Consider the following 26641-nt stretch of genomic DNA (forward strand, 5'->3'; position numbering starts at 1 on the left):
TGGGTTCTATTGGTTAACCCTCACAACCCCCCCCAGTCAGTTAGGGTTATAGCTATGGCGCAGGCAGTGCTTCCCTCCTGGCGGCAGTCTCACCTTCCTCCTTGGCATCACAGCGTCCCTGCCTCTCCTCCCTCCTCCTCCTCCTAGGTCAATGGGCTTGCTTCTCCTTTCGGCCAATCTAGAAATTGGTCTCAGGATCCGCTTCCCGATTGGTCTGGGAGGGGCACATGGTGGGGCACAGCATAATGTTGGGGGGGGTCAGGGCCCCCTCTGGTCCCCCCTTAGTGACGCCACTGCTGGGAGGAGAATCAGTGTGAGAATAGTGAATATCTATTCGCTATTGTCACACAACTGGATGGGCTCAGGGCACAGTGATTTGAAGCCAATTAGAGCCTCTGGCTCTAATCACGTGCTTCAGAAAAAAAAAACATTGGAATCCATGCATCCGATGCCCCACATGTAGATTAGGGGGTCTGACGCATGGATAGGAGGGGCGAGGCCCCTCCACCCCTAATGGACTGGTTTGCCACTGGCTTGGGGGCCTGTTCTAGTGATCATCTTGTTCCCAGCAGTTTCAGAGCTGGGAGGGGGTGGCTGTTCTAGTGATCATCCCGTTTTCAGATGGGTCAGAGCCAGGGCTGGACTGGGACAAAAATTTGGCCCTGGACTTCATCCAGACTGGCCCACTTTGGTCTCTCCCACAGCGGCTGGACAACTCCTGCACCCCCCCGGCCACCAAAGCCCCCCTCCCCCTTCACTAGCCACTAGCCGTTTTACTTTATTAGTGTAGAACGGCTGGTACTGGTACTCTTATAGGCAGTACCAGTGGGGAAGCTAGACCTTATTTCACCCGGGGCAAAGAATCAGTTTGGTGCCCCCCCTTATGGGACAAGATTAGGCAGAAGTGAGAAACCCCCAGGCCATAGCTGTTGAGTCAGCTGTCTTTCGTCGTCCCTGGTCCTCCCCCTGCTTCTTTGTTCCCCCCAGGTGAGCGCTGTGGGCAGGGAGAGGAGGTGAGCGCTGCGGGAAGGGAGAGACAGAGGAGCAGAGGGTGGCAGCGGTCCGCTATCACTGAAGCCAGTCCACTGAGCCATCGGCCCACCGGGAAACTCCCTGTAGTCCCAATGGCCACTCCATTCCTGGTCAGAGCTCAATTCCAGCCACATCCAGCAGAACAGCCTCCCTTCACCCTATGAAAGTTTAACTTACAGCATGGGTGCTCAACCGTGGCCCTCCAGCTGTTGCAGAACTACAAGTCCCATGAGGCATTGCAAGCTGCTGGCAGTTACAAGCATGACTCCCAAAGGCAGAGGCATGATGGGACTGGAGGGCCACAGGTTGAGCACCCATGACTTACAGTAAAGCATCAAAAATAAACTTGCAGACTGTTCATTGAGCCAGAAGAGTGACCGTTAGTGGGCGCCTGCCCGGTACTACACCAGTGTGGGAAAAAAACCCGGGACAAAAATCAGCTGGGCCCTTTTGGGGGGCGAGCGCTATGCAGGTACTCACAGGCGGGATGGGGTAATTCCATACTCTTATCCTCTCCGTGGAGTTGTAGGCCTTCATAAAGGCGTTACTGATAATATTAACCAATACCGGGAGGATATTGAGTGCTCGGGGGTTTCCGATTATTTTGTACCCATAGCCCTGAAAAAAATAAAAAAGAATAAAAGCAGAAAAGTGATACCATACAAAATAAATGATATATTGAACAGAATCATTTTTGGACTTGTGAATGCCCTTAACCATCTGCTTAACGTGTGCCAACACCGGAACTCAAGTCTGGGAATTGTAGAGGTCAAGGCCAAATAAACGTATTTCATGCATTTTCATCAATACAACTGAAATACGAGTGTGTGTATGGCAGTGTTGTATAGTTCTGGATAGAGTAGGGCAGCGTTGAAACCCCTCTTAGGTTATCTTTTGCTGTCTTTATTCTGCTTGGGAGATTTTACCTCATTTCTTGTGTTTGAGCCGCATTAGAAAGTGAGAGGACCAGGAACAATAGAAAGGGTGAATCTCCTTAGCGGGAACACAGACAGTAATACAACTTGAGAGAGGCCCTCATCCTTATCTACCCCCAGGGCCGATTCTAGGCAGGGTGCACAGGGTGCATTGCACCCAGGTGCCTGCATAGGTGGGGGCGCCGAACATCTAAAAGACCCTCTAACAGAAGCCCTCTCTGTGTCCATCACAGAGGCCCTTCTCCAGGTCCCAATAAAGTACTCTGCTTCTCTTCCTGTATTTTGTTTATTTTTAAGAGATCATGTAAGGATCCCAGGGTAATGAAGACTTTGTGGTGGAGCATCTCTGTGGTTGAGTCATTGCCATAGAAACATTTGTAAAGGGGAGGAGTTAGTAAAATGACGACACCCATGTGGTGGCGCCAGAAATATTTCTGCACCCAGGCGCCTGTGACCCTAGGATCGGCCCTGTCTACCCCATCCAAAACTAATAAGAAATGCTTTGTCAATAGTGGGGTGCTATTGGAGTACATACACTATATTTCCAAAAGTATGGGGACGCCGCCTGCCTTTACACACACGTGAACTTTAATGGCATCCCAGTCTTATGCCGTAGGGTTCAATATTGAGTTGGCCCCGCCCTTTGCAGCTATAACAGCTTCACCTCTTCTGGGAAGGCCGTCCACAAGGTTTAGGAGGGTGTCTATGGGAATGTTTGGCCGTTCTTCCAGAAGAGCTTTGTGAGGTCAGGCACTGATGTTGGGCCAGTGAAGTTCCTCCACCCCAAACTTGCTCATTCATGTCTTTATGGACCTTGCTTTGTGCACTGGTCCCAATCATTTGGTGGAGGGGGGATTATGGTGTAGGGTTGTTTCTCTTCAGGGGTTGGGCTTGGCCCCTCAGGGGTTGGGCTTGGCTTCCTAAGTTCCAGTGAAGGGAACTCTTAAGGCGTCAGCATACCAAGACATTTTGGACAATTTCATGCTCCCGACTTTGTGCAGTCCAGTCAAGTTCCACCACCCCAAACTCGCTCATCCATGTCTTAATGGACCTTGTTTTGTGCACTGGTCCAAATCATTTGGTGGAGGGGGGATTATGGTGTGTGTTTGTTTCTCTTCAGGGGTTGGGCTTGCTTCCTTAGTTCCAGTGAAGGGAACTCTTAGGCCTCGTACACACGATAGGTTAACCAGAGGACAACGGTCTGATGGACCGTTTTCATCGGTCCAAACCGATCGTGTGTAGGACCCATAGGTTATTTAACCTTAGGTTAAAAAAAAGCCAACTTGATTTAAAATTAACCGATGGATTCCTAACCAATGGGAAAAAAACGATCGTTAGTAGGCACGTCCATCGGTTAAAAATCCATGCATGCTCAGAATCAAGTCGACGCATGCTTGGAAGCATTGAACTTCGTTTTTTTCAGCACGTCGTTGTGTTTTACGTCACCGCGTTCTGACACGATCGGTTTTTAACTGATGGTGTGTAGGCATGACGGACCATCAGTCAGCTTCATATGCTAACCTAGGACAACGGCCCTTCAGACTGTTGTCCTCTGGTTAACCTATCGTGTGTACGGCGTCAGCATACCAAGACATTTTGGACAATTTCATGCTCCCAACTTCGTAGGAACAGTTTGGGGACGGCCCCTTCCTGTTCCAACATGACTGCCCACCAGTGCACAAAGCAAGGTCCATAAAGACACGGATGAGCGAGTTTGGGGTGAAGAAACTTGACTGGCCTTCACAACCCAATAGAACATCTTTGGGATGAACTAGAGCGGAGACTGCGAGCCAGGCCTTTTGAATAGGGGTAGATTGGTGATAATGTTATTAATACTCAGCACAGTGATGTGTCAGTGATGTAGACATCAGGAGTATGGTAAGAGAACGGTCCTGTTGGGTTATTTTCAGCATCCTTAGTGGTGGAGAAATGTTACTGTAGAATTTTCCAGTACCGTGTTGTTGCCTCGTGTGATCTCTATAGCGCCGTTGTAGGCCGTAGTGTTTTCATCATATGGACCATCCACAACATCCACTGCGATATCTTGAGCCATGACACCATGGACAATACTTTCAATGGGGAGACCTAGGTGGAGACATACCGGAGGTCACCATTATGGAAGGTTATAATACAGGTACAAGGAAGCTTAGTGACGTGTACGGGTTAAACGTAAAAACATCCTCAGGCGCATGTAGGGACGACTCCTATAGCTGGAAACGTGTTTTACTCTTTGGTAATATTGTTGCAGATTTTCTATGCCTGAAGATCAATACATAAAAATGTATTTGCTGTGTGGGTGCCCCAAGCATTCATACAGTTGTCACAAATAATTGCCGTAATGTGAGCAATATATTTATTTACGATGATCGCCAGCGCAATCTACAGCCCTGGACAAAAGTTTTGACAATGACACAAATATTAAATTTGCTGCCTGTTTTTATGATGCCTGTGAAAGGAGTCACTTCGGGTGGGGGGTTTGTGCAACTCAGCTTACCTTGGAGAGCTCTGTAAACTCTGTGTCCAGCTTCCCCGACCCCTCTTATGTGTACATCCCCTCTTCAGTCTAGCATGAATTCTGCTGCCAGACTCATCTATCTTACCAACCATTCAGTGTACGCCAATCCCTACACTGGATCCCGATTCCACTGTAAATTAAATTCAAAATACTAACTAACTACAACACACAAAGCCATCCACAACTCTGCCCCCAACTACATCGCCAACCATGTCTCCAAATATCAATCAAAACATCCTCTCCGCTACTCTCAAGACCTCCTGCTCTCAAGCTCCTGTGTCTCCTCCTCCCATGCTCATCTCCAGGACTTCTCCAGAGCCTCTCTCATCCTCTGGAACTCTCTACCTCAGTCTGCCCAGTTATCTCCTACTCTGTCTGCCTTCAGGAGATCCCTAAAAACTCATCTCTTCATGAAAGCCTATCACACCTCCAACTAATCTTTTATCACTTCCATCGGCTCAGTCCCCACAGTTACAACCTTTTATACCACTTGTCCCACCCTATTGGGTTGTAAGCTCTTCTGGGCAGGGCCCTCTGAACCCTCTTGTATTTTTATTGTATTGTAACTTTATTGTCTCCATTTATATCGTAAAGCACTTCATAAACTGTTGGCACTATATAAATCCTGTATGATTAGTAACAATAATCTATAAGAGAATGGAGCTGGGCGACAGGAGCATGGACCACCCAATCGAAGTCACTATAACGTGCAACATATCTGCACATTATAGCGAAAGTTCTGGAAACAGCTGCTTGAGTTCTGCTTTAAGAGGAAATGTTTTTGATTTACCAAATGAAATATTTAAGCCTAGAGAGCTGATAACTGAAAAGGACGCCCCCTTTTGGTTTTGTACCGGTGGTGTTGACGAGGAGAAGATTGGAGTAATATCTGTGGACCCGATCTCCTGGTCTTCGGAAGTAGAGCTGTGGAGTCATCTCCCAGGTGTCTATGGAGTGGAAGCTTTTCATCAGTATGGCGGAGGTAACCAGGGGAAGGATGAACAATACCAGCAGAAGAAGTCTGAAATTCAAGATGGCGCGTTATTTTTCCATTCATTTTTCATTCATGGCATTTGGCATGTTTTTGCCAGTAATCTGCTACTTGAAGACCCAACTTACCAACTTCACCCATCAGATAATATAAAAGTACTATATACAGTATTTTTGGCCAAAAGTATGGGGTCATTGCTTCAAATGATGGAGTTCAGGTGTTTCCAGTGAAGGGTCCTGTTAATACTCCATCATACAAAGACTTGGGTGCAGGCTCAGGATCAGGTAACAGGCTAGTAAGGTCAGGGTGCAAGGAGAGATACCAAGGCATACCAGTGTGAGTTGCTGGGTATTTATACATATCTCCCGCAGGTGACGCCTGATCGCAGGAGATAATGTTGGCTCAACACTGCCGTAAAACCCCCCGCTGGTGGACACCGGTACTACAGCCCATGGATCTGACAGTGCAACCAGCAGGTGAAATCCTTTATTACAGATCCTGGCTGCAAGAAGACACCTGCTGGTGGACACCGGTACTGCGATTCACGGAACCAACAGCGCCACCAACGGGTGAACCCTTTCCTGACACATGTCTTATGTATACAACATCAGCTTCATATAAACATTGTTTGACCAGCTTGGTGCAGAGGAACTCAAGTGCCCTGCACAGAGCCCTGACCTCAACCCTACTCAACATCTTTGGGTTGAGTTGGATAGCCAAATGCAAGCCAGGTGTTCTGTACTCATTGCCAGCTCCATAAAAAACATGGTTTGACCAGTACAGTGTGGAGAAACCATGAGCAGCCTCTAGTGATCCCTAACCTCAACCCTACTGATCACCTTGGGGCACTAATTGCAAGCCAGGTCTTCTGTGTACAAAGCCAGCTCCAAAAAAGACATGGTTTGACCAGTTTGCTGTGGAGGAACTCAAGTGTACGGCACAGAGCCCTGACCTCAACCCTACTCAACACCTTTGGGTTGAGTTGGATAGCTAAATGCAAGCCAGGTGTTCTGTATTCAATGCCAGCTCCATAAAAAAACATGGTGTGACCAGTACAGTGTGGAGAAACCATGAGCGGCCTCTAGTGATCCCTGATCACCTTGGGGCGCTAATTGCAAGCCAGGTCTTCTGTGTACAAAGCCAGCTCAAAAAATACATGGTTTGACCAGTTTGATGTGGAGGAACTCAAGTGTACGGCACAGAGCCCTGACCTCAACCCTACTCAACACCTTTGGGTTGAGTTGGATAGCCAAATGCAAGCCAGGTCTTCTGTATTCAATGGCAGCTCCAAAAAAAACATGGTTTGACCAGTACAGCATGGAGAAACCATGAGCGGCCTCTAGTGATCCCTGACCTCAACCTACTGATCACATTGGGGCGCTAATTGCAAGCCAGGTTTTCCGTGTACAAAGCCAGTTTGTAAAAGACATGGTTTAACCAGTTTGATGTGGAGGAACTCAAGTGTACGGCACAGAGCCCTGTGGAGGAACCTGGTGTCTCCCACATATACTACGTTGGTAGTTTGGAACAGAGCTGGTCTTAAATTCTTGCCTCTGTTCCGATAAAGCTACACCGAGGTTCAGAGAGCATATACAGGGAAAAAATTGTCGAACATCATCTGACACCTCTTCCCCTCAATATGTAGAATTTTATACATGGATTAACTGTCTATACCAGACCACCGTCCCGCCACACCAAAGATTGCCAGGAGCGGATTACGTCACCTACATGGATCGAAAGCCTTTCATGTCATGGATAAGCTTCAAGTATCGGATCCTCGTCACGACCAACACCTGCTGTCTCCACAATGCCAGTCCACTGATGGTGGGGATACCGGAGTCCGACGTCAGAAGGATCGAATCCTCCGGCTCCGAGGAGAAGTGGTCCTCTTGCTCATTTTGCTCATGGGCAAAAACGCCGTAATCTGGTTATTGAAGATGAGAAAAGTATAATTTGGTGTGCTGAACATAGACGGCAAGACTTGAATTGCATAGATCTTGTTTTGGCGCATTTTGTTGTCATTACTCGCCGTGATAATATTAATCCTCATTGGTAGCAACTTTGACCTCAAGCTTGGCCTTGGAATGCGGTTAACCCGAACAATGAACTTCTCTGATTTGGCTCCTTTTGGTTTATTAACCACTTCAATACCAGGCACTTTTACCCCCTTCCTGCCCAGGCCAATTTTCAGATTGAGGGCGGTCAACGTTTGCAGAATTTAAGACAGAACAGCCGGATTGAGAAAAACATAAAAACGTTCGCTCACCTCCTTTTTCGATCTCGGCCTCGCCTTCCAGTTTGAGGAACACGTCGTCCAGTGTAGTAATAGAGACTCCGTAACTTACAATGTCTCGGCCCACATGTCCCTCCAGGTCAGAGAACAGAGCTGCAAAAACCAGTCCAATGTTAAAGGAGAACTTCAGGATATAGAAATGAAAAGGACAGGAGGAGGTCAGTGTAATCAATGAATGTCTTTTCCAACATACGGATCTTATAAATATGGCAGGAACTTTACGGTATCTTGATCCCGGCACTCCCTGGGAGGAGGGGAGAGAGAGCTATCAATGCCGACTCTCGGGCTCTGAGCTGTTTCATGTGAGACACGCTCTCAGCTCAGAGCCGTGCTGGAAGGCAGATGGCATCAGTGGCGTCACTAGGTTGGGGCCAGAGGGGGCCATGGCCCCCAAACATTATACTGTGCCCCCCAATTAACAAAATGGAATGAAGGGGACAGGTATGGACTGAGCCGCTGTATTGCTGGCTCTGGCTCTGCCTCCTGAGTCTACTCCCAGCCACTGGTTGCTACAGCCGCCTTGCATCTAGCAACCAGTGACGTCCCTGCTTCCTTTTTCTGTTATTTTTTATTAATTCACTGCAGATGAATGCCCAACAGAATTCTATTCTATGCCCTCAAGACCATGACATGAGCCCCGTACCTGGGAAGGCATCCATGTTCAGGAATGGCAGGGTGAACGTCAGATCCTCCACATTCTGAGTGCTGAGTTTGGCGTTGGAGACGTGCTGCTTTATGAGGGATGTGATGGCCTCTGTGTCACATGACGGGGTCACCTGCATCCTAGTCACCCAACAAAAGACAAAGTAAGTATAATAATATTAGGTAAAAACCCATCACTAAACCAACTCTCCACAGTTTCGAGGGACATGGATCCTTCATATGGGCCTACTTGATATTCCCTTAAAGTTGGAAATGTTAGACTTAGTCTTTTTAAAGGGCCACCTGATCTACCAGACATTGCGGTTTAATGGCACAACAATGGTGGGTGGGTATTGTGTGCCAAAATTACCAAAAAGGTTTTTTTTTCTTTGTATTTGCCACATTGACCCACAGCATTCAAATGTCTGCATTTTCATAAACCCAACCAGGTTATGTCTTCTAAGCTTGTGACAAAGTATGGTAGCTGGTGGCTCCAGGCAACTGAACCTTCCTTGAAGCTTCAAGTAGGAGGCTTTTTGTGTTTGCGCCACAGTCTAGATGTTAGAAGAGTTGTCTGGTGAGTCCTAACCCCACCTCATGTATGAGGCCCTTTGTGTTGGCACCCAAATCTAAATGTTTGGGGAGTTTTTTTTGTTTTTTTTTGGAAGATTCAGGTATGAGACCCTTTGTGTTTGCACCACAGCCTAAATGTTATAGGAGTTGTTTGGTGAATCCTAACCCTTCCGTGTACTTTGGGTATGAAGCTCTTTGTGAAAGCGCCAAAGTTTAGATGTTAGAGGAGTTTATCGGTGAATCTTAACCCTTCCTTGAAATTTCAAGTCTGAGACCCTTTGTGTTTGTACCACAGTCTAGATGTTAGAGGAGTAGTATTGTGAATCCTAACCCTTCCTTGATGGTTCAGGTAATAGGCTCCTTGCATTTGCACTGCATTCTAGATGTTAGAGGAGTTGTTTGTGGAATCCTAATCCTTCTTGGAGGTTCAGGTATGAATCCCTTTGCGTAAGCACCAATGTCTAGATGGTGGTCTCCAAACTGTGGCCCGGGGGCCAGATGTGGCCCTTTGCTTGCTTTTAACTGGCCCATGGAGTGCTATTTTATTCATAACAATGAAGGGCACAATTCCTTCCAATGACACCAACAATGGGGCACAGTATCTCCCAATGACACCAACAATTGTGTCCAATGACACCAACCATGGGGCACAGTTCCTACCAATGACACCAACAATGGGGTCCAATGATGGGGCACAATTTTTCCAATGACACCCACAATAGGGCCCACTGATGGGGCACAATTCCTCCCAATGGCACAAAAAAAGGGCCCAATGACACCAATGACACCAATGATGGCGCACAATTCCTCCCACTGACCAATGATAGGGGTTTGCTTACTCCCACTGATGCTGGGACATTTTGTGGCACAGTTCCTACCAATGACAGGGCACAATTTTTTCCAATAACACCCACAATGGGGCCCAGTGATGGGGCACAATTCCTCCCGAAACACCACTAACAAAAAGGCCCATTGACACCAATGATGAGGGTTTTCTTACTCCCGCTGATGTTGGGACATTATGTGGCACATTTCCTCCCAATGGCACCAACAAAAGGGCCCAATGACACCAATGATGGCACACAATTCCTCCCAATGGCAACAACAATGGGCTCATTAACACCAATGAAGTGGCACAATTCCTCCCACTGACACCAATGATGGGGGTTTGCTTATACCCACTGATTCTAGGACACTTTGTACTCGGGATGGCCACAGTCCGGCCCCATAAAGTCTCAAGGACATTAAACCGGCCCTTTGTTTAGGAAGTTTGGAGACCCCTGGTCTAGATGTGAGAGGAATTGTGTGGTAATTAAACCCTAACCCTTCTTGTAGGTTCAGGTATGAGACCCTTTGTGTTGGCACCACAGTCTAGATGTTAGAGGAGTTGTTTGGGGAATCCCAACTCTTCCATGTAGGTTCAGGTATGAGGCCCTTTGTGTTGGCACCTAAGTCTAAATGTTAGGGGAGTTTTTTTTCAAGTCCTGACCCTTCCTTGAAGGTTCAGGTATGAGACCCTTTCTGTTGACACCACAATCTAGATGTTAGAGGAGTCGTTTGGTGAATCCTAACCCTTCCTTGAAATGTTATTTTCTTCTCAAAGATTTACATGCAGGTTTGGGCCTCCGTGTTCACCTCAAGTGATAGCCAATGCCCCATTTTCGCTTTAGGAAAAAAGAGGTACCAACGCATTTCAGCCTCCCGTTGGAGAGCACAGCCTTACGGTCTGAAACCAAAATGAGAAGATAAAAGGTCAGACATGGATAAGAATTTCCAACAAGCTAAAATGTTTTGCATGCTGTGAGAAGCAAGTCTGAGTGTTGGGAGTATTTCCCATCTACCTCTAGTACAGCCACACCATCAGTTTATTACACTAAATTGATGCATTGGTTACATAGATTCTAAGCACTACACTTTGTTGTAGTTCTAACCAAAATGATAGTCAAGTTCACAAGTTTTAAAGGAAAACACTTGGTCATGTGAACTTATACCGCAAGCACCACCATGCTGATTGGCTTCAGAATATTTGAGCTTGGGCCATTTGTTGGGATATAAGAAGGAACATGTCTACTCTTCTTGAGTCCTTTTTTAAAAAGGTATTTTTCGAGAAGGCTCAGAGCATTTAATCTACAACAGAAAGATGGAGGTCAAAATCTTTGAGCACCGCACCCGCAAGGATGTCCGCTTCATCCATGAACTGCGTGCTGAATAAGGTGACGTGGCCGACTTTGCGCTCTTTGAGAACAGACCATACACAGTGCCTGGAGAACGGGTCAAGGCCAGCCGTCGGTTCATCCAGCAACAGAATCTAAAAGGAAGGGAAGTTTTCAAAAACAGAAAAGATGTTCGTGAATATTTTGTATACTAGTGATTAGAACTTCAGTCAATGAAAATTTTGTTTGCTTCAATTTATTTTAATCTTAATTCATTCAATTTATTCATTCAATTTAATCTTAATTCTTCTGGATCACTGAAGTGTAATTTTGCATTACCCAAGTGTAATGGGAGTCCCTTTTGGGCATAGGGTGACCGAGAAAAAATAATTCATGTATTGCAGGAGATCTGGACACATTACAGGTGATTTCATGCTGACCCACAACAGGTCAATAAGAGACCTTCAATGCTTAAACTAGACTGTTGAGATGCTAACTAAGTCTGCTACTGTGGTGATGTGGATTGAAGCTGAGAGTCAGCCTGGCTGGCTATTATGGGATGTTAAAGTATCTTGCTGTGATTACATGCTGTGTCCATTGTACTAATTAAGTCTGTAAAGGTCAGTTGTCTAACTTTTAGGTGTTAATTGAGCCCGGCTCCTGAAAGACATTCCATTGTGTGATGCTAATGACACTGTTTGTGTGAAGAGCCTGTTGATGATTAGATGTGGAGTGTGACTTGTTAACTGTAGTGATTACCCCCTCTAAATGCGGAGACAGAATGTCTGTCTGGATGTGGGGTGGAGAGTTCTTTGTTCCTTTGATTAACTGTAACATGTTATACTGTATATAAGAAAGCTAAGGTTCCATTAAAAGCATTCATTCATTTTTTGAACCAGAAAGAACAGAGCTTGTGTCTCGTCTTAATTCTGGGGGGAATTCTTATGGAATGGATCGTGTCTGTTGGATGGTTGGAGTGTGGGATAAGCTGTCGTGGTTGATGGAACGGAAATCGTAAACGGTGGTGACCGTTACACTAAGAATACACCTGGGTGGTTAGATTACATATCCTCAACGCAATGTGCTACAGAATTATTGAGAAATGAGGACTGTTTGTGTTGAACTTGAGCTTTGTTTTAATAAAAGTGGTAAAGAAAAACCTTTAAAAAGATTTTAGCAACTGACTGTGTCCTTAATGCTCCATCATTTGAAGCCGGTTCTCACAATGTGTTTTTCTTAAATGAAAGTTAAATAAATTATTCCTGAGAAGATCACCTCGGGGTCTCCTAATAGTGCAATCGCCAGGGTCAGCTTCCTCCTCTGACCTCCACTCAGTTTATTGGCTCTCAGGTCTTGAATGTTCTCTATGTCCAGGTCACAGAGGACCTTTTCTACCTATAAAATAAATCTGATCAGAAAAAACTCAAACCTTCCATTTGCAGATGTCAATTGTTGATGTACTTCTACACATCCGCGTGGTTTTGTACCTCGGGTTTCACTTTACTTCTAGGAAATCCTTTAATCTGAGAAAAAACCTCCAAGTTCTCCTTCACTGTTAGAAGCTCAAAGTTGACATCGTACTGAGGACAAAAGCCAATGTTTCTCTGGATCTCCTGACGAAGACTGAGGTCTGATAGAGGATGGCCATAGATGTTGGCAGATCCTACAGAGAGGAAGAAATTACGTTAAAGGTCATCTCCACCCAAAACGTATATCTGAGCCTCCATCTGTATTGTAGGGGTTGGTTACGGTCCTATCAGAAGATTAGAAGTCATGTACCCATAATGCACAGCAAGATAATGACACCATTGCCCATTCTGGTCAGCAACAGTATGGTGCCCACCTCTCAGATGTTTCCCAGTGTGGTATTAGCACAGATCTCTTGTCAGATTTATTTCTATTTGAAGCTCTATAAAAGAAGAGAGGTGGAAACTGTAGATCTGGGTCAACTTTTTTAATGGCAGGCCACCTTCACACTAGCAAATGTTCCCAACAGCATTTATATGCGAGAACCCCAGTGTGGATTCCCAGTGATTAGCTGCAAAAGGCAACCACATTGAAAGCAAAGGGAGGCTGCCGGCTCCCACAGCTAACTGCGGCTGCTTGCATGAATCGCAATTGCCTGCAGTTCAGCCCTGGACACAGACTGTTGATGTCATGCTCATCTATTTTTATATAGACAGGTAATGCATATAGGCATGGGTGTAGCATAAGGGGTCTCAGGGGTCACAATCGCACCCCCGCACCCAGGTCAACTTTTGCATCGGGGGCCCACAAGCTTCAAGCTACGCATCTGCATATAACGAGAAGAAAATCTCACCGCTGGTGGCTCCGCACATCCCGCTGAGTAAATTCAGTAATGTTGTTTTTCCAGCTCCGCTGTGGCCGAGTAACGCTGTGATCTGTCCCTCATAGATGTCCAGATTCAGACCTGGGGGGTAAGACACTTTAATGATCAATGCATGGCTAGGCTACATGATATAGGATTACACTTGCAAACAGGTGCTTCCAAGATTCTAAAGTGTTACCATAGGTGTGCGCAGCGTATTGCATTAGGGTGTACACCTCAAAGATCAAGCACACACTACTGATCATTCATTCAGAAAGGGAAGGGGATGGTCAATTACATATTTTACCGGGCAACAGCTGGCAGGAGAGGAGGGAAGCTGGTAGCACTGCAGGGGGAAGGGGGAGCCAGGGCAGTAGGGGAAATCTGTGCTGTAAAGGGTGATTAGGGTGTGCCTGGGCACACCTGGCACACCCTGTGCGCACGCCTATGAGTGTTACATTTTTCTGTTGATCAGCGTTTACTCAGGTCAACTATGTTAGATTTACAGACCTGATGCTACAGTGTAAGTGTCTGCAACATTTGTTCTTGATTGACCTGCTAGGCTGGTGGATCTGAGAAGAATGGGTTATAACTGCTGGACAGGATTTTCCACTCTTTTTCAGAAGGTCATATCACACAAATAGGCCTCGCTCAGTGCCCTAGAAGTGTTTTTGGGAAAAAGTCTTCTAAACTGTATTGCTATGCTGACAGTCTGGACACCCCTTGGGGGGGGGGGGGGGGGGCAGTCAGGGTTCCCAGTGGGGTCTGGAGCATGTGGATATATATATAGATTTATAACTGTCAGTCATGGATTTACTGTTTTTTGTAGTTTATTGCCATATTACAGACAAGAGAAGTGAACATTTTAGGAATTGGATCACCTCGTAGCGCCTCTGTCGTCTTGTCCTTGCTGCTGTACATTTTCTTGACATTATTTATCCTGTATGAAGGGACAAGATGATGATTTAGAGGAGATTACATTAAAATAGACCTAGGACATGAACTATGACCTAGTACTAAAATTCATAATTTACATCAACCATTCTCAACCAGGGTTCCTCCAGAGGTTTCTAGAGCTGTCATTGGTTGACCTCCCAACTGATGGTGCCTCCATACTTCCAGAGCCAACACCACTCTACAGAGCTAGATCCCGATACTAAAATTCACAATTTACACCAACCATTCTCAAGCAGGTTTCCTCCAGAGGTTTATAGATGTTCCTCGAGCTGTGGCTGGTTGATCTCCAAACTGATTAAGCCTTTATAGTTCCAGGGCCAACACCACACAACAGAGCTAGCTCACAATACGAAAATTCAGAATTTGTATTAACCAATTATTCTCAACCAGGATTCATCTAGAGCTTCCAAATGGATTCCTTGAGTTGTGGCTGGGTGACCTCCCAACTGATGATGCCTCCACTAAAATTCATAAGTTACATTGACCATTCTCAACCAGGATTCATCTAGAGCCTCCAAATGGGTTCCTTGAGTTGTGGCCGGTTGACCTCCCAACTGATGATGCCTCCACTAAAATTCATAAGTTACATTGACCATTCTCAACCAGGATTCATCTTCTAGAGCTTCCAAATTGGTTTTCTTGAGTTGTGGCTGGGTGACCTCCCAACTGTTGATGCCTCCACTAAAATTAATAAGTTACATTGACCATTCTCAACCAGGATTCACCTTCTAGAGCTTCCAAATCGGTTCCTTGAGTTGTGGCTGGGTGACCCCCCAAATTTATGGGGCCTGCATAGTTCCAGAGCCAACACCACCCAACAGGACCAGCGCCATTGCACCAGTAGCCTTTTTAGGTGTTTGTATGGGAGGCATTCTGACCATCAGTGTAAGGAGCATTCTTTCCAATGGCCACCAAAGAATTAATTAGCAAGGATTCTCTGAGACCTGAAAACATTTTTAAAGGGTTCCTCTGGGGTAAAAGGTTGAGAAAGCGGCTCTACATGAATCAACAGAATGCTTGTGGCCAAATCACATTTCTTGGGTAACAAAGGAGGACCTTTACCTTGCCATGAATGAAATATCGCAGCTCGCAAAAGCTAAATCTCACAGGTCTCTGGTCATCAGCAGCTTTGTGAGTGTTTCACGTTATTACAGACTGCAGAGAACCTTTTCAGTTAAGAAGAACCTGTCCTCTAGGGTTCCCGGAAGACAAGGATCTATGAGGCACAACCATTGTGCACCACTTCAAAGTTCAAAGCCCAGCATGTGCTGTATATATAATGGGCAATAATGGCGGCTTCCACATGCAACTCATATAACACCACATTGAAAAAAAAAACGTGTCCCCATCCTGGATCTCTAATTTAAGGTGCTTACTGTGTGTGTCTTCTATAATAGACAGAAGTGGAGACTTCACCTCAAACATCAGTACCTGATCGCTTCTTTTCCCAGTAACTCAATGGGAACTTTTTCAACATAGTCCCCCGAGTCCTCCTCTAATCGCGCTCCTTCTCCTAGCGGTACGGGGGTCATCTTTTTCTTCTTTGACCAGAATGAAGGTCTCAGGCAGAACAGCGGCTCGTGTCTCACTCCGTGTTTATCTGGCGTCAAAAGAAGACAAGTCTGGTTAAGACCATGAGGGGAAAATAAAGACAACTATAGAGTTCTGTGACAGACCTAGCCGGGACGGAGGTTTTTGGACTGAATGCTGGCCTTCTGATTATGGGCCCTGGATTTTAAGGGAACAATACTCTTTGCGAGGTGTATGCCTGGGGACCTTGAAGTAATGTTACTACGGATTCAAGTCCATGTCCCCCCAAAACACACAGACTCTGGTAACCCTGCATATGCCATATTATAGTGATGGCTTCATAATGTTGGGGCTCATAGAAGATGCTGATGCCATCAACCCCAGCCACCTGTCTATCTGTTGTCTGCTATTATGTGTTCATTGCAAATAAGGCTAGTGTGGGCTTTAAGTCTTTTACCCATTGTTGTTTGTGTTAATTAACTCTGTGTTTCTATTTATGATAATGTTGATTGTGTCTTCTGAGCTAAAAGACGGCAAGTCTGTCCTAAAGGTCATGCCTCTGAGTCACCTAGGCTGTCTAAAGGATTGGTAATTAGCTCATTTTAATTAGGTTTCTGGTTACAGTTGGTATTGTCATCCTTGTGTATATATTTGTGTGAGATCTCAAATAAAGAGGCTATTCCTGATGTACTCCAAGACTGGTGTGGTCTGGTCACTGGGTGAGTTAAAGAGTCTTGGATAATGCTGGTTCTGGACAAAGTAAGCATTGACGGCGGACATAGTCCTGGGTTCGTCACAAGTTCATTTTTTGAGGCTTTTAGACCAGCGTGTTTATAATTACAGCATAAGAGTGACATCACAGTGACCAAGACAAGTCATTGAAAAAGCTTCCATACTTATGTTTGAGGCTTGGACACCTGTGAGCTCCACCTGACACATTTTGCTAAAGGAACACCTTGATCTGCCATGAAATTATGAGAAAAAATATCAGCCATTTGTCATCACCTGGAATAATCTTGTCGAAATAGAGAGTGAGGATGATATAAAGCACTGAGTCTAGAGTCAGGTAGATGGCGCTGGAGAGTATGTGGGAGGAGTCGCCGCCGATGTCCGAGAAGAAGGCCCCTTGAAGGTCATTTTCCATGTGCATGCTCTAAAAACACAGAGAATCCATAACATCTCATGCCAACAATGTGAGAGCCCATCCCAAACATCACAGGTGTTCAATGAAGTGTATTTAAACCAAACCAATGCTTTGTCCATGCAGTGCAGGAGAACAGGTTCACATTAATGCCCGCCCCTAAAGAACCGTTCCTTCACGACACATCGGTTCCATTCATCTACCAAGTAAAGAAGATCAGTATGCCCAGGTGATTAGCATACCACTTACTTCCCCTTCTTGTCATATGACCATGCTGGTGTTTGGTGATTGGTGATACCTGTAGGGGGCGATATTCCTCAGCCCTATGTAAGTCCCCAAAAACAGCTCCAAATAATTAAATTATTACCTCCGCCATCCCGACGGTGAAGGAAAAGGGGTGGAAAATACTCAGAAAAACTTCCAGAGGTTTTGGCATGGTGTTCACCAGCGGTAGGAGGCCCAGCGCGGCTAGGAAGAGAGTGATGAAAAAGCCCAGAATCGCAGACAGGCGGTGCTTCCTGAAGAGGGCGCTCAGCATGCAGTTAAAGCAGACCTAGGGGTGGGGAGGAAAAAGTTTAATCAGGGTGGTTGTATTCAGTTCATAAAAAAGGAACTGAGGAAAACTACCGGAGGATTGGCTGAGGCTGTATGAATATGCAAGATAAGGGTCTGCTTCTTCCAACCCACTTAATTCTGGAACTCACCAGAAATCAGGGGGAAGCAGCCAAGCCGGCAACCATCAGAACCCAGAACAGCCCAAAGCAATCAAACTTCACTCCATTTGCTACAGAGACACCAAAAAGCCTAAAATTACCTCAAAATCAGTGGCGGTGCATAGATAGTGCAGGAGCGCCACCCCCTCTCTCCTGCATTGCATGAATCTATCTATTGTCACCCCTGCTGCCCCCTATTCAGGTGTCCGGCCCCTTGTCGAGCGCCGTCCATCTGAATTACAGTGGTGAGCTGGCGGTGTTTGATGGGGCAAACTGGTGGCTATTAATGGGGCAAACTGGCGGCTATTGAATGGGCAAACTGGCAGCATATGATGGGGCAAACTAGCTGCTATTGATGGGGCAAACTGGCGGCTAGTGATGGGGCAAACTGGCGGCTATTGATGGGGCAAACTGGCGGCTATTGATGGGGCAAACTGGTGGCTATTGATGGGGAAAACTGGAGGCTATTGATGGGGCAAACTAGCGGCTATTGATGGGACAAACTGGCGGCATTTAATGGGGCAAACTGGCGGCTATTGATGGGTCAAATTGGTGGAATTTGATGGGTCAAACTGGCAGCATTTGATGGGGCAAACGGGCGGTTATTGATGGGGCAAACTGGCAGCATTTGATGGGGCAAACTTTGCTGGCAATTGATGGGAAAAACTGGCGGCTATTGATGGGGCAAACTGGCGGCATTTGATGGGGCAAACTGGCGGCATTTGATGGGGCAAACTGGCGGCATTTGATGGGGCAAACTGGCGGCTATTGATGGGGCAAACTGGCGGCATTTGATGGGGCAAACTGGCGGCATTTGATGGGGCAAACTGGCGGCATTTGATGGGGCAAACTGGCGGCTATTGATGGGGCAAACTGGCGGCTATTGATGGGGCAAATTGGTGGCTATTGATGGGGCAAACTTTGCTGGCAATTGATGGGGCAAACTGGCGGCAATTGATGGGGCACAGTGGCTACGTTTGATGGCACAGTGGCAGCAATTAATGGGCACAGTGGCTGCGTTTGATGGCAAAGTGGCTGCGTTTGATGGAACAGTGGCAGCAATTGATGGGCACAGTAGCAGCAATTGATGTTTTTTTTGTTCAGTTTGTTTGCGCCCCCCCCCAAAATTTTGAGCACCAGCTGCCAGTGCACGAAACTACTAGCAACCTAACTAGAAGGGCGCTACAAACGTGGCCTTCATTTGCTCAAACACATCATCCAAACTTACCGTCGCTATGCCATAGAGGCAGAAGAGCAGAAAAATAACTCCAAAAGAACTTTGCACAAACACATGAGTGGTGGCAATCAGAGCCATGAGGGTGGCGATGATGATGGCGCTGACGGTGTACAGCAACCCCCAAGACAACCTGAAATACAACAGATGGAGATCTTCTAAGAATGGAAATCTCCAACCAATGAGGATCAGTCAGCAGAAAGACAGGCATGCTCGTGACCTCCGACCTTTCTGAACTTTCCAAGGTCAGTAGCGCCACCACTGTGTCATTCCCCCGCCTCCCACCACCCAATTGACACCCTTCCCTGAACTCTTTATCCCTAAAATGATCCCTACCAAGAATATTAATTTTGGGTTTGACCAACAACCACTCACCAAAACGCCAGATCCTTCAGTCCCATCATCCTCATCAGCTCCCTGGTTTTCCTCCTCTCTTCGGTAATCTGCAACGTCATCATATAGGACAGCGAGATGAAGGACATGCTCAGTAAATACATGGTGGTGCCCATGTACAGAAGCGCCCTGTCTGAGAAGTCCACCGATTCCATCTTCACCACCTCTGCGGCCGCCAGACCATCCCACAGCGACTGCTTGGTATTCCGCTGCAGGATATATATATATTTTTTTCGATAATTACAGTATTTTTTTTAAAAGCTGACCAACTTTTAAAATATTTTCTTATATTTTTTTTGTTAGAATTTAAAGAAAGGTAGTAAAGAGAGGCATACAACCAGGGGTGGGCTGACCATTCGGGCACTGCCCGAGGGCCTCATGCCACTAGGGGGCCCCCATCAGGGTTGCCAGCCTCAGTAAAAGCAGGGACAGTATGTAAAAATCTGTGTTTTTAAAAAAAATACCCCCCAAAATCCCAAGATTATAGTTGCCCCGCCTCTCCAGTACCTTTTCAGTGTGTGTATATGTATATTTTGTGTGTGTGTATACTGTGTGGCACCATAATCTATTGCCTAGGGGCCCCATAGTCTCCTATTGCCCAGGTGTCCCATAATCCTCTATTGCCCAGGGTGCCCCATAATCTCCTATTGCCCGGGGGCCCCATAATCTTCTATTGCCCGGGGGCCCCATAATCTCCTATTTCCCGGGGGCTCCATAAACTCCTATTGCCCGGGGGGCCCCATAATCCTCTATTGCCCGACGGGACAATATTGTCTTTTTGCTCACCTCAACAATGGCAGAGTCAATGCTGGCCTGTAGAGAGATGAACCCCACGTTCCAATACTCCAGGTTGATACAGTTATATTTCGGACTGTCACAGAAACCTGGAGGAACACACAGGTGAGCAAAGACAGAAAACCAGAGATTCCAACTGATCACCAATGTAAGGAACATTCTTCCCACTGATCACCAATGTAAGGAACATTCTTCTCACTGATCACCAATGTAAGGAACATTCTTCTCACTGATCACCAATGTAAGGAACATTCTTCTCACTGATCACCAATGTAAGGAACATTCTTCTCACTGATCACCAATGTAAGGGACATTCTTCCCACTGATCACCAATGTAAGGAACATTCTTCTCACTGATCACCAATGTAAGGAACATTCTTCTCACTGATCACCAATGTAAGGGACATTCTTCTCACTGATCACCAATGTAAGGAACATTCTTCTCACTGATCACCAATGTAAGGGACATTCTTCTCACTGATCACCAATGTAAGGAACATTCTTCTCACTGATCACCAATGTAAGGAACATTCTTCTCACTGATCACCAATGTAAGGGACATTCTTCCCACTGATCACCAATGTAAGGAACATTCTTCTCACTGATCACCAATGTAAGGAACATTCTTCTCACTGATCACCAATGTAAGGGACATTCTTCTCACTGATCACCAATGTAAGGGACATTCTTCCCACTGATCACCAATGTAAGGGGCATTCTTCTCACTGATCACCAATGTAAGGGACATTCTTCTCACTGATCACCAATGTAAGGGACATTCTTCCCACTGATCACCAATGTAAGGGACATTCTTCTCACTGATCACCAATGTAAGGGACATTCTTCTCACTGATCACCAATGTAAGGGACATTCTTCTCACTGATCACCAATGTAAGGGACATTCTTCTCACTGATCACCAATGTAAGGGACATTCTTCCCACTGATCACCAATGTAAGGGACATTCTTCTCACTGATCACCAATGTAAGGGACATTCTTCTCACTGATCACCAATGTAAGGGACATTCTTCTCACTGATCACCAATGTAAGGGACATTCTTCTCACTGATCACCAATGTAAGGAACATTCTTCCCACTGATCACCAATGTAAGGGACATTCTTCCCACTGATCACCAATGTAAGGGACATTCTTCTCACTGATCACCAATGTAAGGGACATTCTTCCCACTGATCACCAATGTAAGGGACATTCTTCTCACTGATCACCAATGTAAGGAACATTCTTCTCACTGATCACCAATGTAAGGGACATTCTTCTCACTGATCACCAATGTAAGGGACATTCTTCTCACTGATCACCAATGTAAGGGACATTCTTCTCACTGATCACCAATGTAAGGAACATTCTTCTCACTGATCACCAATGTAAGGGACATTCTTCTCACTGATCACCAATGTAAGGGACATTCTTCCCACTGATCACCAATGTAAGGGACATTCTTCTCACTGACCACCAATGTAAGGAACATTCTTCCCACTGATCACCAATGTAAGGGACATTCTTCCCACTGATCACCAATGTAAGGGACATTCTTCTCACTGATCACCAATGTAAGGAACATTCTTCTCACTGATCACCAATGTAAGGGACATTCTTCTCACTGATCACCAATGTAAGGGACATTCTTCCCACTGATCACCAATGTAAGGAACATTCTTCCCACTGATCACCAATGTAAGGAACATTCTTCCCACTGATCACCAATGTAAGGGACATTCTTCTCACTGATCACCAATGTAAGGGACATTCTTCTCACTGATCACCAATGTAAAGGTTATTTTTCCAATGAATTGGATTATTAGGGGTTCCCCAAGACCTGATAATTATTTCAGGGGCTCCTCTGGGGTGAACCGGTTGGGAAAGGCTGCAGTAGACGTTCATGCCAGAAAGTGTCGGTGTGATACGGAGCCTCCGCGGCCCGGCGTATAATTGGGGATCTTCTCTCTCACCTCTTTCAGCCACGTACATGTTGGGGTTGGGGACGGTGTACATAGGATATCGGATAAAATACGTGAACTCGTTCTCAAATTCCACGCCGGCGGTGATGTTCCCAACAACTCCCTCCAGGAGGTCAGACATATTTCGGAATTCCTCCACCGATATTTCTGGAAGGAGGAATGGAGAATTTTGTAACGTCCATTCATTTATTAGCGGGGGGGGTCATTCTCGGGGTGCCCCAGCTTCACACAGTCAGGCCCTTTGGTGACCCCCATACACTCCTCATTCAGTGGAGAGGAGCCCCATGCTCGGCTGATCTTACCTGGGACGATGGGGCTTCTGTTGACCCTCTGCATGATGTCCCGGATGGCCGGGGTTGTAGGGATGTAGCCAACTGGAAAACTTTTGTTGCTGAATTCATCCAGACGCCCCAGGACCTCGGCCGGTATGTATTCACTTGGGCCTGGACTATATCTACTAGCCAGCACTATGAAGAGCATGAAGACCAACACCAAATGCTGGAGCCACTCCTGCAAAACCAAACATGGGGTCACCAACCACCATCACCAAGGAGAATTATTCCTCCCACTGACACCAATGATGGGACACTATTCCTCCCACTGATACCAATGATGGGACACTATTCCTCCCACTGATACCAATGATGGGACACTATTCCTCCCACTGACACCAATGATGAGGCACTATTCCTCCCACTGACCACCAAGGATGGGGCATTATTCTTTCCATTAAAACCAACAATTTCAGCATTGTGTCCCCCCCCCCCCCCACTGGCCACAGTATTGCCCTTTAAAGCCTGAAGGACAGTAAACTGGCCCTTGGCGTAGAAAGTTTGGAGACCCCCTGGGTTAGATAAAGGGGCACTTAGCCAGAGTGATACATACCCCCGGGGGGACATGGGACGGGTTCTCTGAATCATTAAAGCTGAACTCCGGACAAACAGTTTTATTTAGTTTTGGACGGATAGGCGATGGGTTGGAACTCGGGATGCACCGATTCTATTTTAATACCGAGTACGACGACTGATACCAATTACCGATATCGATCGCCTAGGAAGAGGAGGTAGGGAGAGCACAGGGGCGAGGAGCAGCAGCGGTGCGTCAATAGAGGGCGCAGGAGCGCCGCCCCCTCTCCTACCATCGCTCTATCACCAATAGATAGATTTGTGCACTGCATGAATCCATCTATTGTCGCCGCTGCCGCCCCTATTCAGGTGTCCGGCCCCTTGTTGGGCGCCGGGCATCTGAACTACAGCGGCAGGGGTGTTTTTGGAAGCACCTAATTGGAGCCAGGGGCTCTAATAGGCTTCAAAAAAAGGGTGGGCTCGGGTCACAGAGCATTGCGCTACGAGCCCACCCGGGTGATACAACAGCGAATAAATATTTACTATTGAAACACTGATCCTCAATCCGGGCCAATCAGAAGCGGGTCTGAGACCCGTTTCCCGACTGGCTGAAAAGAGAAGAGTCCCGATTGGCTGCTGAGGAGGAGGGAGGAAATGGAAGCCGCCGTGATGACCTGGAGAGCAGGGGAAGGGGTAGCCGCCAGTAAAGAAGCGCTGCCACACCGAACATGGGGCAAGTGCTCCAGACCCACCCACCCGACCGCTAATATTAAAGATCGGATAACAGAGCTCCCTGCAAATTTATTGTAGGAAAGGAAAGGTCAGCAGCAGCAACTTACATTGTTCTCTTATTTAAAGGCGCCCCCCCAACATCCATAGGGTTGCCCCCCCCAGTCACAGTTTACTTACCAGCACTACATTTCCCAGACGCCTCCATTGTACCAGAATATTCTTCCGCAGCAGAGCAAAGGTCTGCTGGACGAGGCCGGCCTCCCTCCCTGTCCCTCCGGTCATCTGAAAAACACATCACCACTGATCACTCTGGAAATACTCCTCCTTGTTTTTGTAACTAGTTTGTTATTTATGTATCTTTTTTTGTTGTTTTTTTTATCTTTATTGTTGTTTTTTGTAACTTATTTTTCTATATTTTTGTTTTTTTTATCTTTTTTGTTGTTGTATCTTTATATTATTTTTGTCTTTTTGTGTATTATTTTATTTTTTTTTTGTATTTTTTTGTTGTAGTAACTTGTTGTTTTTTGTATCTTTTTATGACTTTTTTTTAACTTTTTGTTATTGTTTTTTTTTCCGTATCTTTTGTTGTACCTTTATTGTTTTTTTTTTTTATCTTTTTATTGTTGTTTGTCTCTCGTTTTTTTTTTTTTTTTTTGTTGTATTAACTTTATGTTATTTTTTTAATCTCTTATGTTGCTGATTTTTTACTCTTATTTTGTTGTGATTCTTTTTGTTGTAGCAGTAACTTGTTGTTTTTTGTATCTTTTTGCTGCTGTGTTTTTTTAACCTTTTTTTTTGTAGCTTATTTTTTGTTATCTTTTTGTTGTGTTTTGTATCTTTTGTTGTAGCAGTAACGTGTTCTTTTTTTTTACTTTTTGTTGTTGTTTTTTTTTCTATCTTTTTTGTATCTTATTTTTTGTTATCTTTTTATTGTTGTTTTTTTTATGTCTTTTGTTGTAGCAGTAACTTGTTTTTTGTATATATGTTTTTTAAACTTTTTGTATCTTATTTTTTTACCTTTTTTTTGTCTGTTATTTTTTGTATTATTTTTTTTTTTTTTTTTTTTGGTGTATTAACTTTTTTGTTGTAATTTTTATGTATCTTAATTCGTTTTTTTTACTTTCTGTTGTTTTTTTGTATCTTATTTTTTTGTTAACTTTTTGTTGTTTTTTGTATCTTTTGTTGTAGCAGTAACTTGTTTTTTGTATATATGTTTTAAAATTTTTGTATCTTATTTTTTTATCTTTTTTTTTTTTGTCTCTTATTTTTTGTATTATTTTGTTGTTGTTTTTTTTTTTTGGTGTATTAACATTTTGTTGTAATTCTTATGTATCTTTATTCGTTTTTTCATCTTATTTTTTTGTTATCTTTTTGTTGTTTTTTGTATCTTTTGTTGTTTTATCTTTTTATTTTACTTTTTTCGTAATTTTCGTAATTTCGTAATTTTTGATCAATACATTTTATTGAAGTTTTAAGGCACATACACACATGTGGTTTTGTATTTCACATATAGGTGTTTGTTTATCAAACATTGATAATTTATCTCAATTTCAGTTCTCAGAGAAAAATCTCCTCCTCCCTGTTTATGAAGAGGAGAACATTTGTTCTCAGAAGGCGATGAGAAGTTTTTCCTCTGGGAACATCTGAGCTCTGAGTAGAAGGGGGGAGAGGCTACCTGTGATCTCCTTATATACCTGTGAAGAAGAGGGGGTGTGGTCTCCTGACACACCTGTGTGATTACAGAGCAGCTGAGTTTTAAAAGTGAAACCAAAGTTAACCACCGGAGGATTTGGCCGGCCAAAGACCAGGCCACTTTTTGAGATTTGGCACTGCGTCGCTTTAACTGACAATTGCGCGGTCATGCGACGTGGCTCCCAAACAAAATTGGCGTCCTTTTTTCCCCCACAAATAGAGCTTTCTTTTGGTGGTATTTGATCACCTCTGCAGGTTTTATTTTTTGCGCTATAAACAAAAATAGAGCGGCAATTTTGAAAAAAATGCAATATTTTTTACTTTTTGCTATAATAAATAACCCCCAAAAATATATAAAAAAACAATTTTTTCCTCAGTTTAGGCCGATACGTATTCTTCTACCTATTTTTCGTAAAAAATAAAAAATAAAACAATAAGCGTTTATTGATTGGTTTGCGCAAAAGTTTGCGTCTACAAAATAAGGGATAGATTTATGGCATTTTTATTAATATTTTTTTTACTAGTAATGGCGGCGATCAGCGATTTTTATCAGGACTGCGACATTATGGCGGACACTTCGGACACTTTTGGAAACATTTTGGGACCATTGTCATTTATACAGCGATCGGTGCTATAAATATGCTCTGATTACTGTGTAAATGTGACTGGCAGTGAAGGGGTTAACCAAAAAATATAATCATTTATTGAATTAAAACATAATTAAACATAAATATCAGCATGTTTAAGAGCAAAATAAAATACAGTTTTGCAAAGTACACAGAGGACACCATTATGAAAAATAAAAAATGTGGGTAGTTCTTTGGGATTTTATTTTGGACCCTTTTACTCCTGCCTACATACCAGCAGGCTGGGTTCACACTATTTATTGTATCTTTTTTTATTGTTTTTTTTTTCTTTTTATTGGTTTTTTTATATATATTTATTGTTTTTTTTATCTTTTAAAAAAAAATGGTATCTTTTTATTGTATCTTTTTATTGTTTTTATTGTATCTTTTTATTGTTTTTTTTTATTGTTTTTTATACATTTGTATTGTTTTTATTGTATCTTTTTATTGTTTTTTTTGTATCTTTTTTTATTCATTTATTTTTGTATCTTTTTGTAGCTGTTTTTTTTTATCTTTTGTTGCCTTCTGTTTATTGATC

General features: G+C 44.6%; 1 protein-coding gene across 1 annotated transcript in view; it reads right to left on the bottom strand.

Annotated features, from left to right (window-relative positions):
- LOC120918527 (ABC-type organic anion transporter ABCA8-like) overlaps positions 1 to 26641 on the bottom strand; it is a 55195-nt gene that overhangs the window by 26059 nt on the left and 2495 nt on the right. The window contains exons 2-22 of the mRNA XM_040330156.1: positions 23963 to 24067; positions 22511 to 22718; positions 22200 to 22355; positions 20218 to 20315; positions 19414 to 19640; positions 19033 to 19171; positions 17459 to 17644; positions 16956 to 17103; positions 15852 to 16020; positions 14345 to 14403; positions 13455 to 13565; positions 12622 to 12797; positions 12410 to 12529; positions 11151 to 11289; positions 10617 to 10707; positions 8410 to 8549; positions 7740 to 7859; positions 7202 to 7397; positions 5337 to 5503; positions 3922 to 4052; positions 1513 to 1650 (exon numbers count right to left, since the gene is read on the bottom strand). Of these exons, the coding sequence (XP_040186090.1) occupies positions 1513 to 1650; positions 3922 to 4052; positions 5337 to 5503; positions 7202 to 7397; positions 7740 to 7859; positions 8410 to 8549; positions 10617 to 10707; positions 11151 to 11289; positions 12410 to 12529; positions 12622 to 12797; positions 13455 to 13565; positions 14345 to 14403; positions 15852 to 16020; positions 16956 to 17103; positions 17459 to 17644; positions 19033 to 19171; positions 19414 to 19640; positions 20218 to 20315; positions 22200 to 22355; positions 22511 to 22718; positions 23963 to 24067 (3024 nt within the window). The remainder of the gene's footprint in view (positions 1 to 1512; positions 1651 to 3921; positions 4053 to 5336; positions 5504 to 7201; positions 7398 to 7739; positions 7860 to 8409; positions 8550 to 10616; positions 10708 to 11150; positions 11290 to 12409; positions 12530 to 12621; positions 12798 to 13454; positions 13566 to 14344; positions 14404 to 15851; positions 16021 to 16955; positions 17104 to 17458; positions 17645 to 19032; positions 19172 to 19413; positions 19641 to 20217; positions 20316 to 22199; positions 22356 to 22510; positions 22719 to 23962; positions 24068 to 26641) is intronic.

The sequence above is a fragment of the Rana temporaria genome, chromosome 12, assembly GCF_905171775.1.
Source record: "Rana temporaria chromosome 12, aRanTem1.1, whole genome shotgun sequence".
In the NCBI taxonomy this organism is placed as follows: Eukaryota; Metazoa; Chordata; class Amphibia; order Anura; family Ranidae; genus Rana; species Rana temporaria.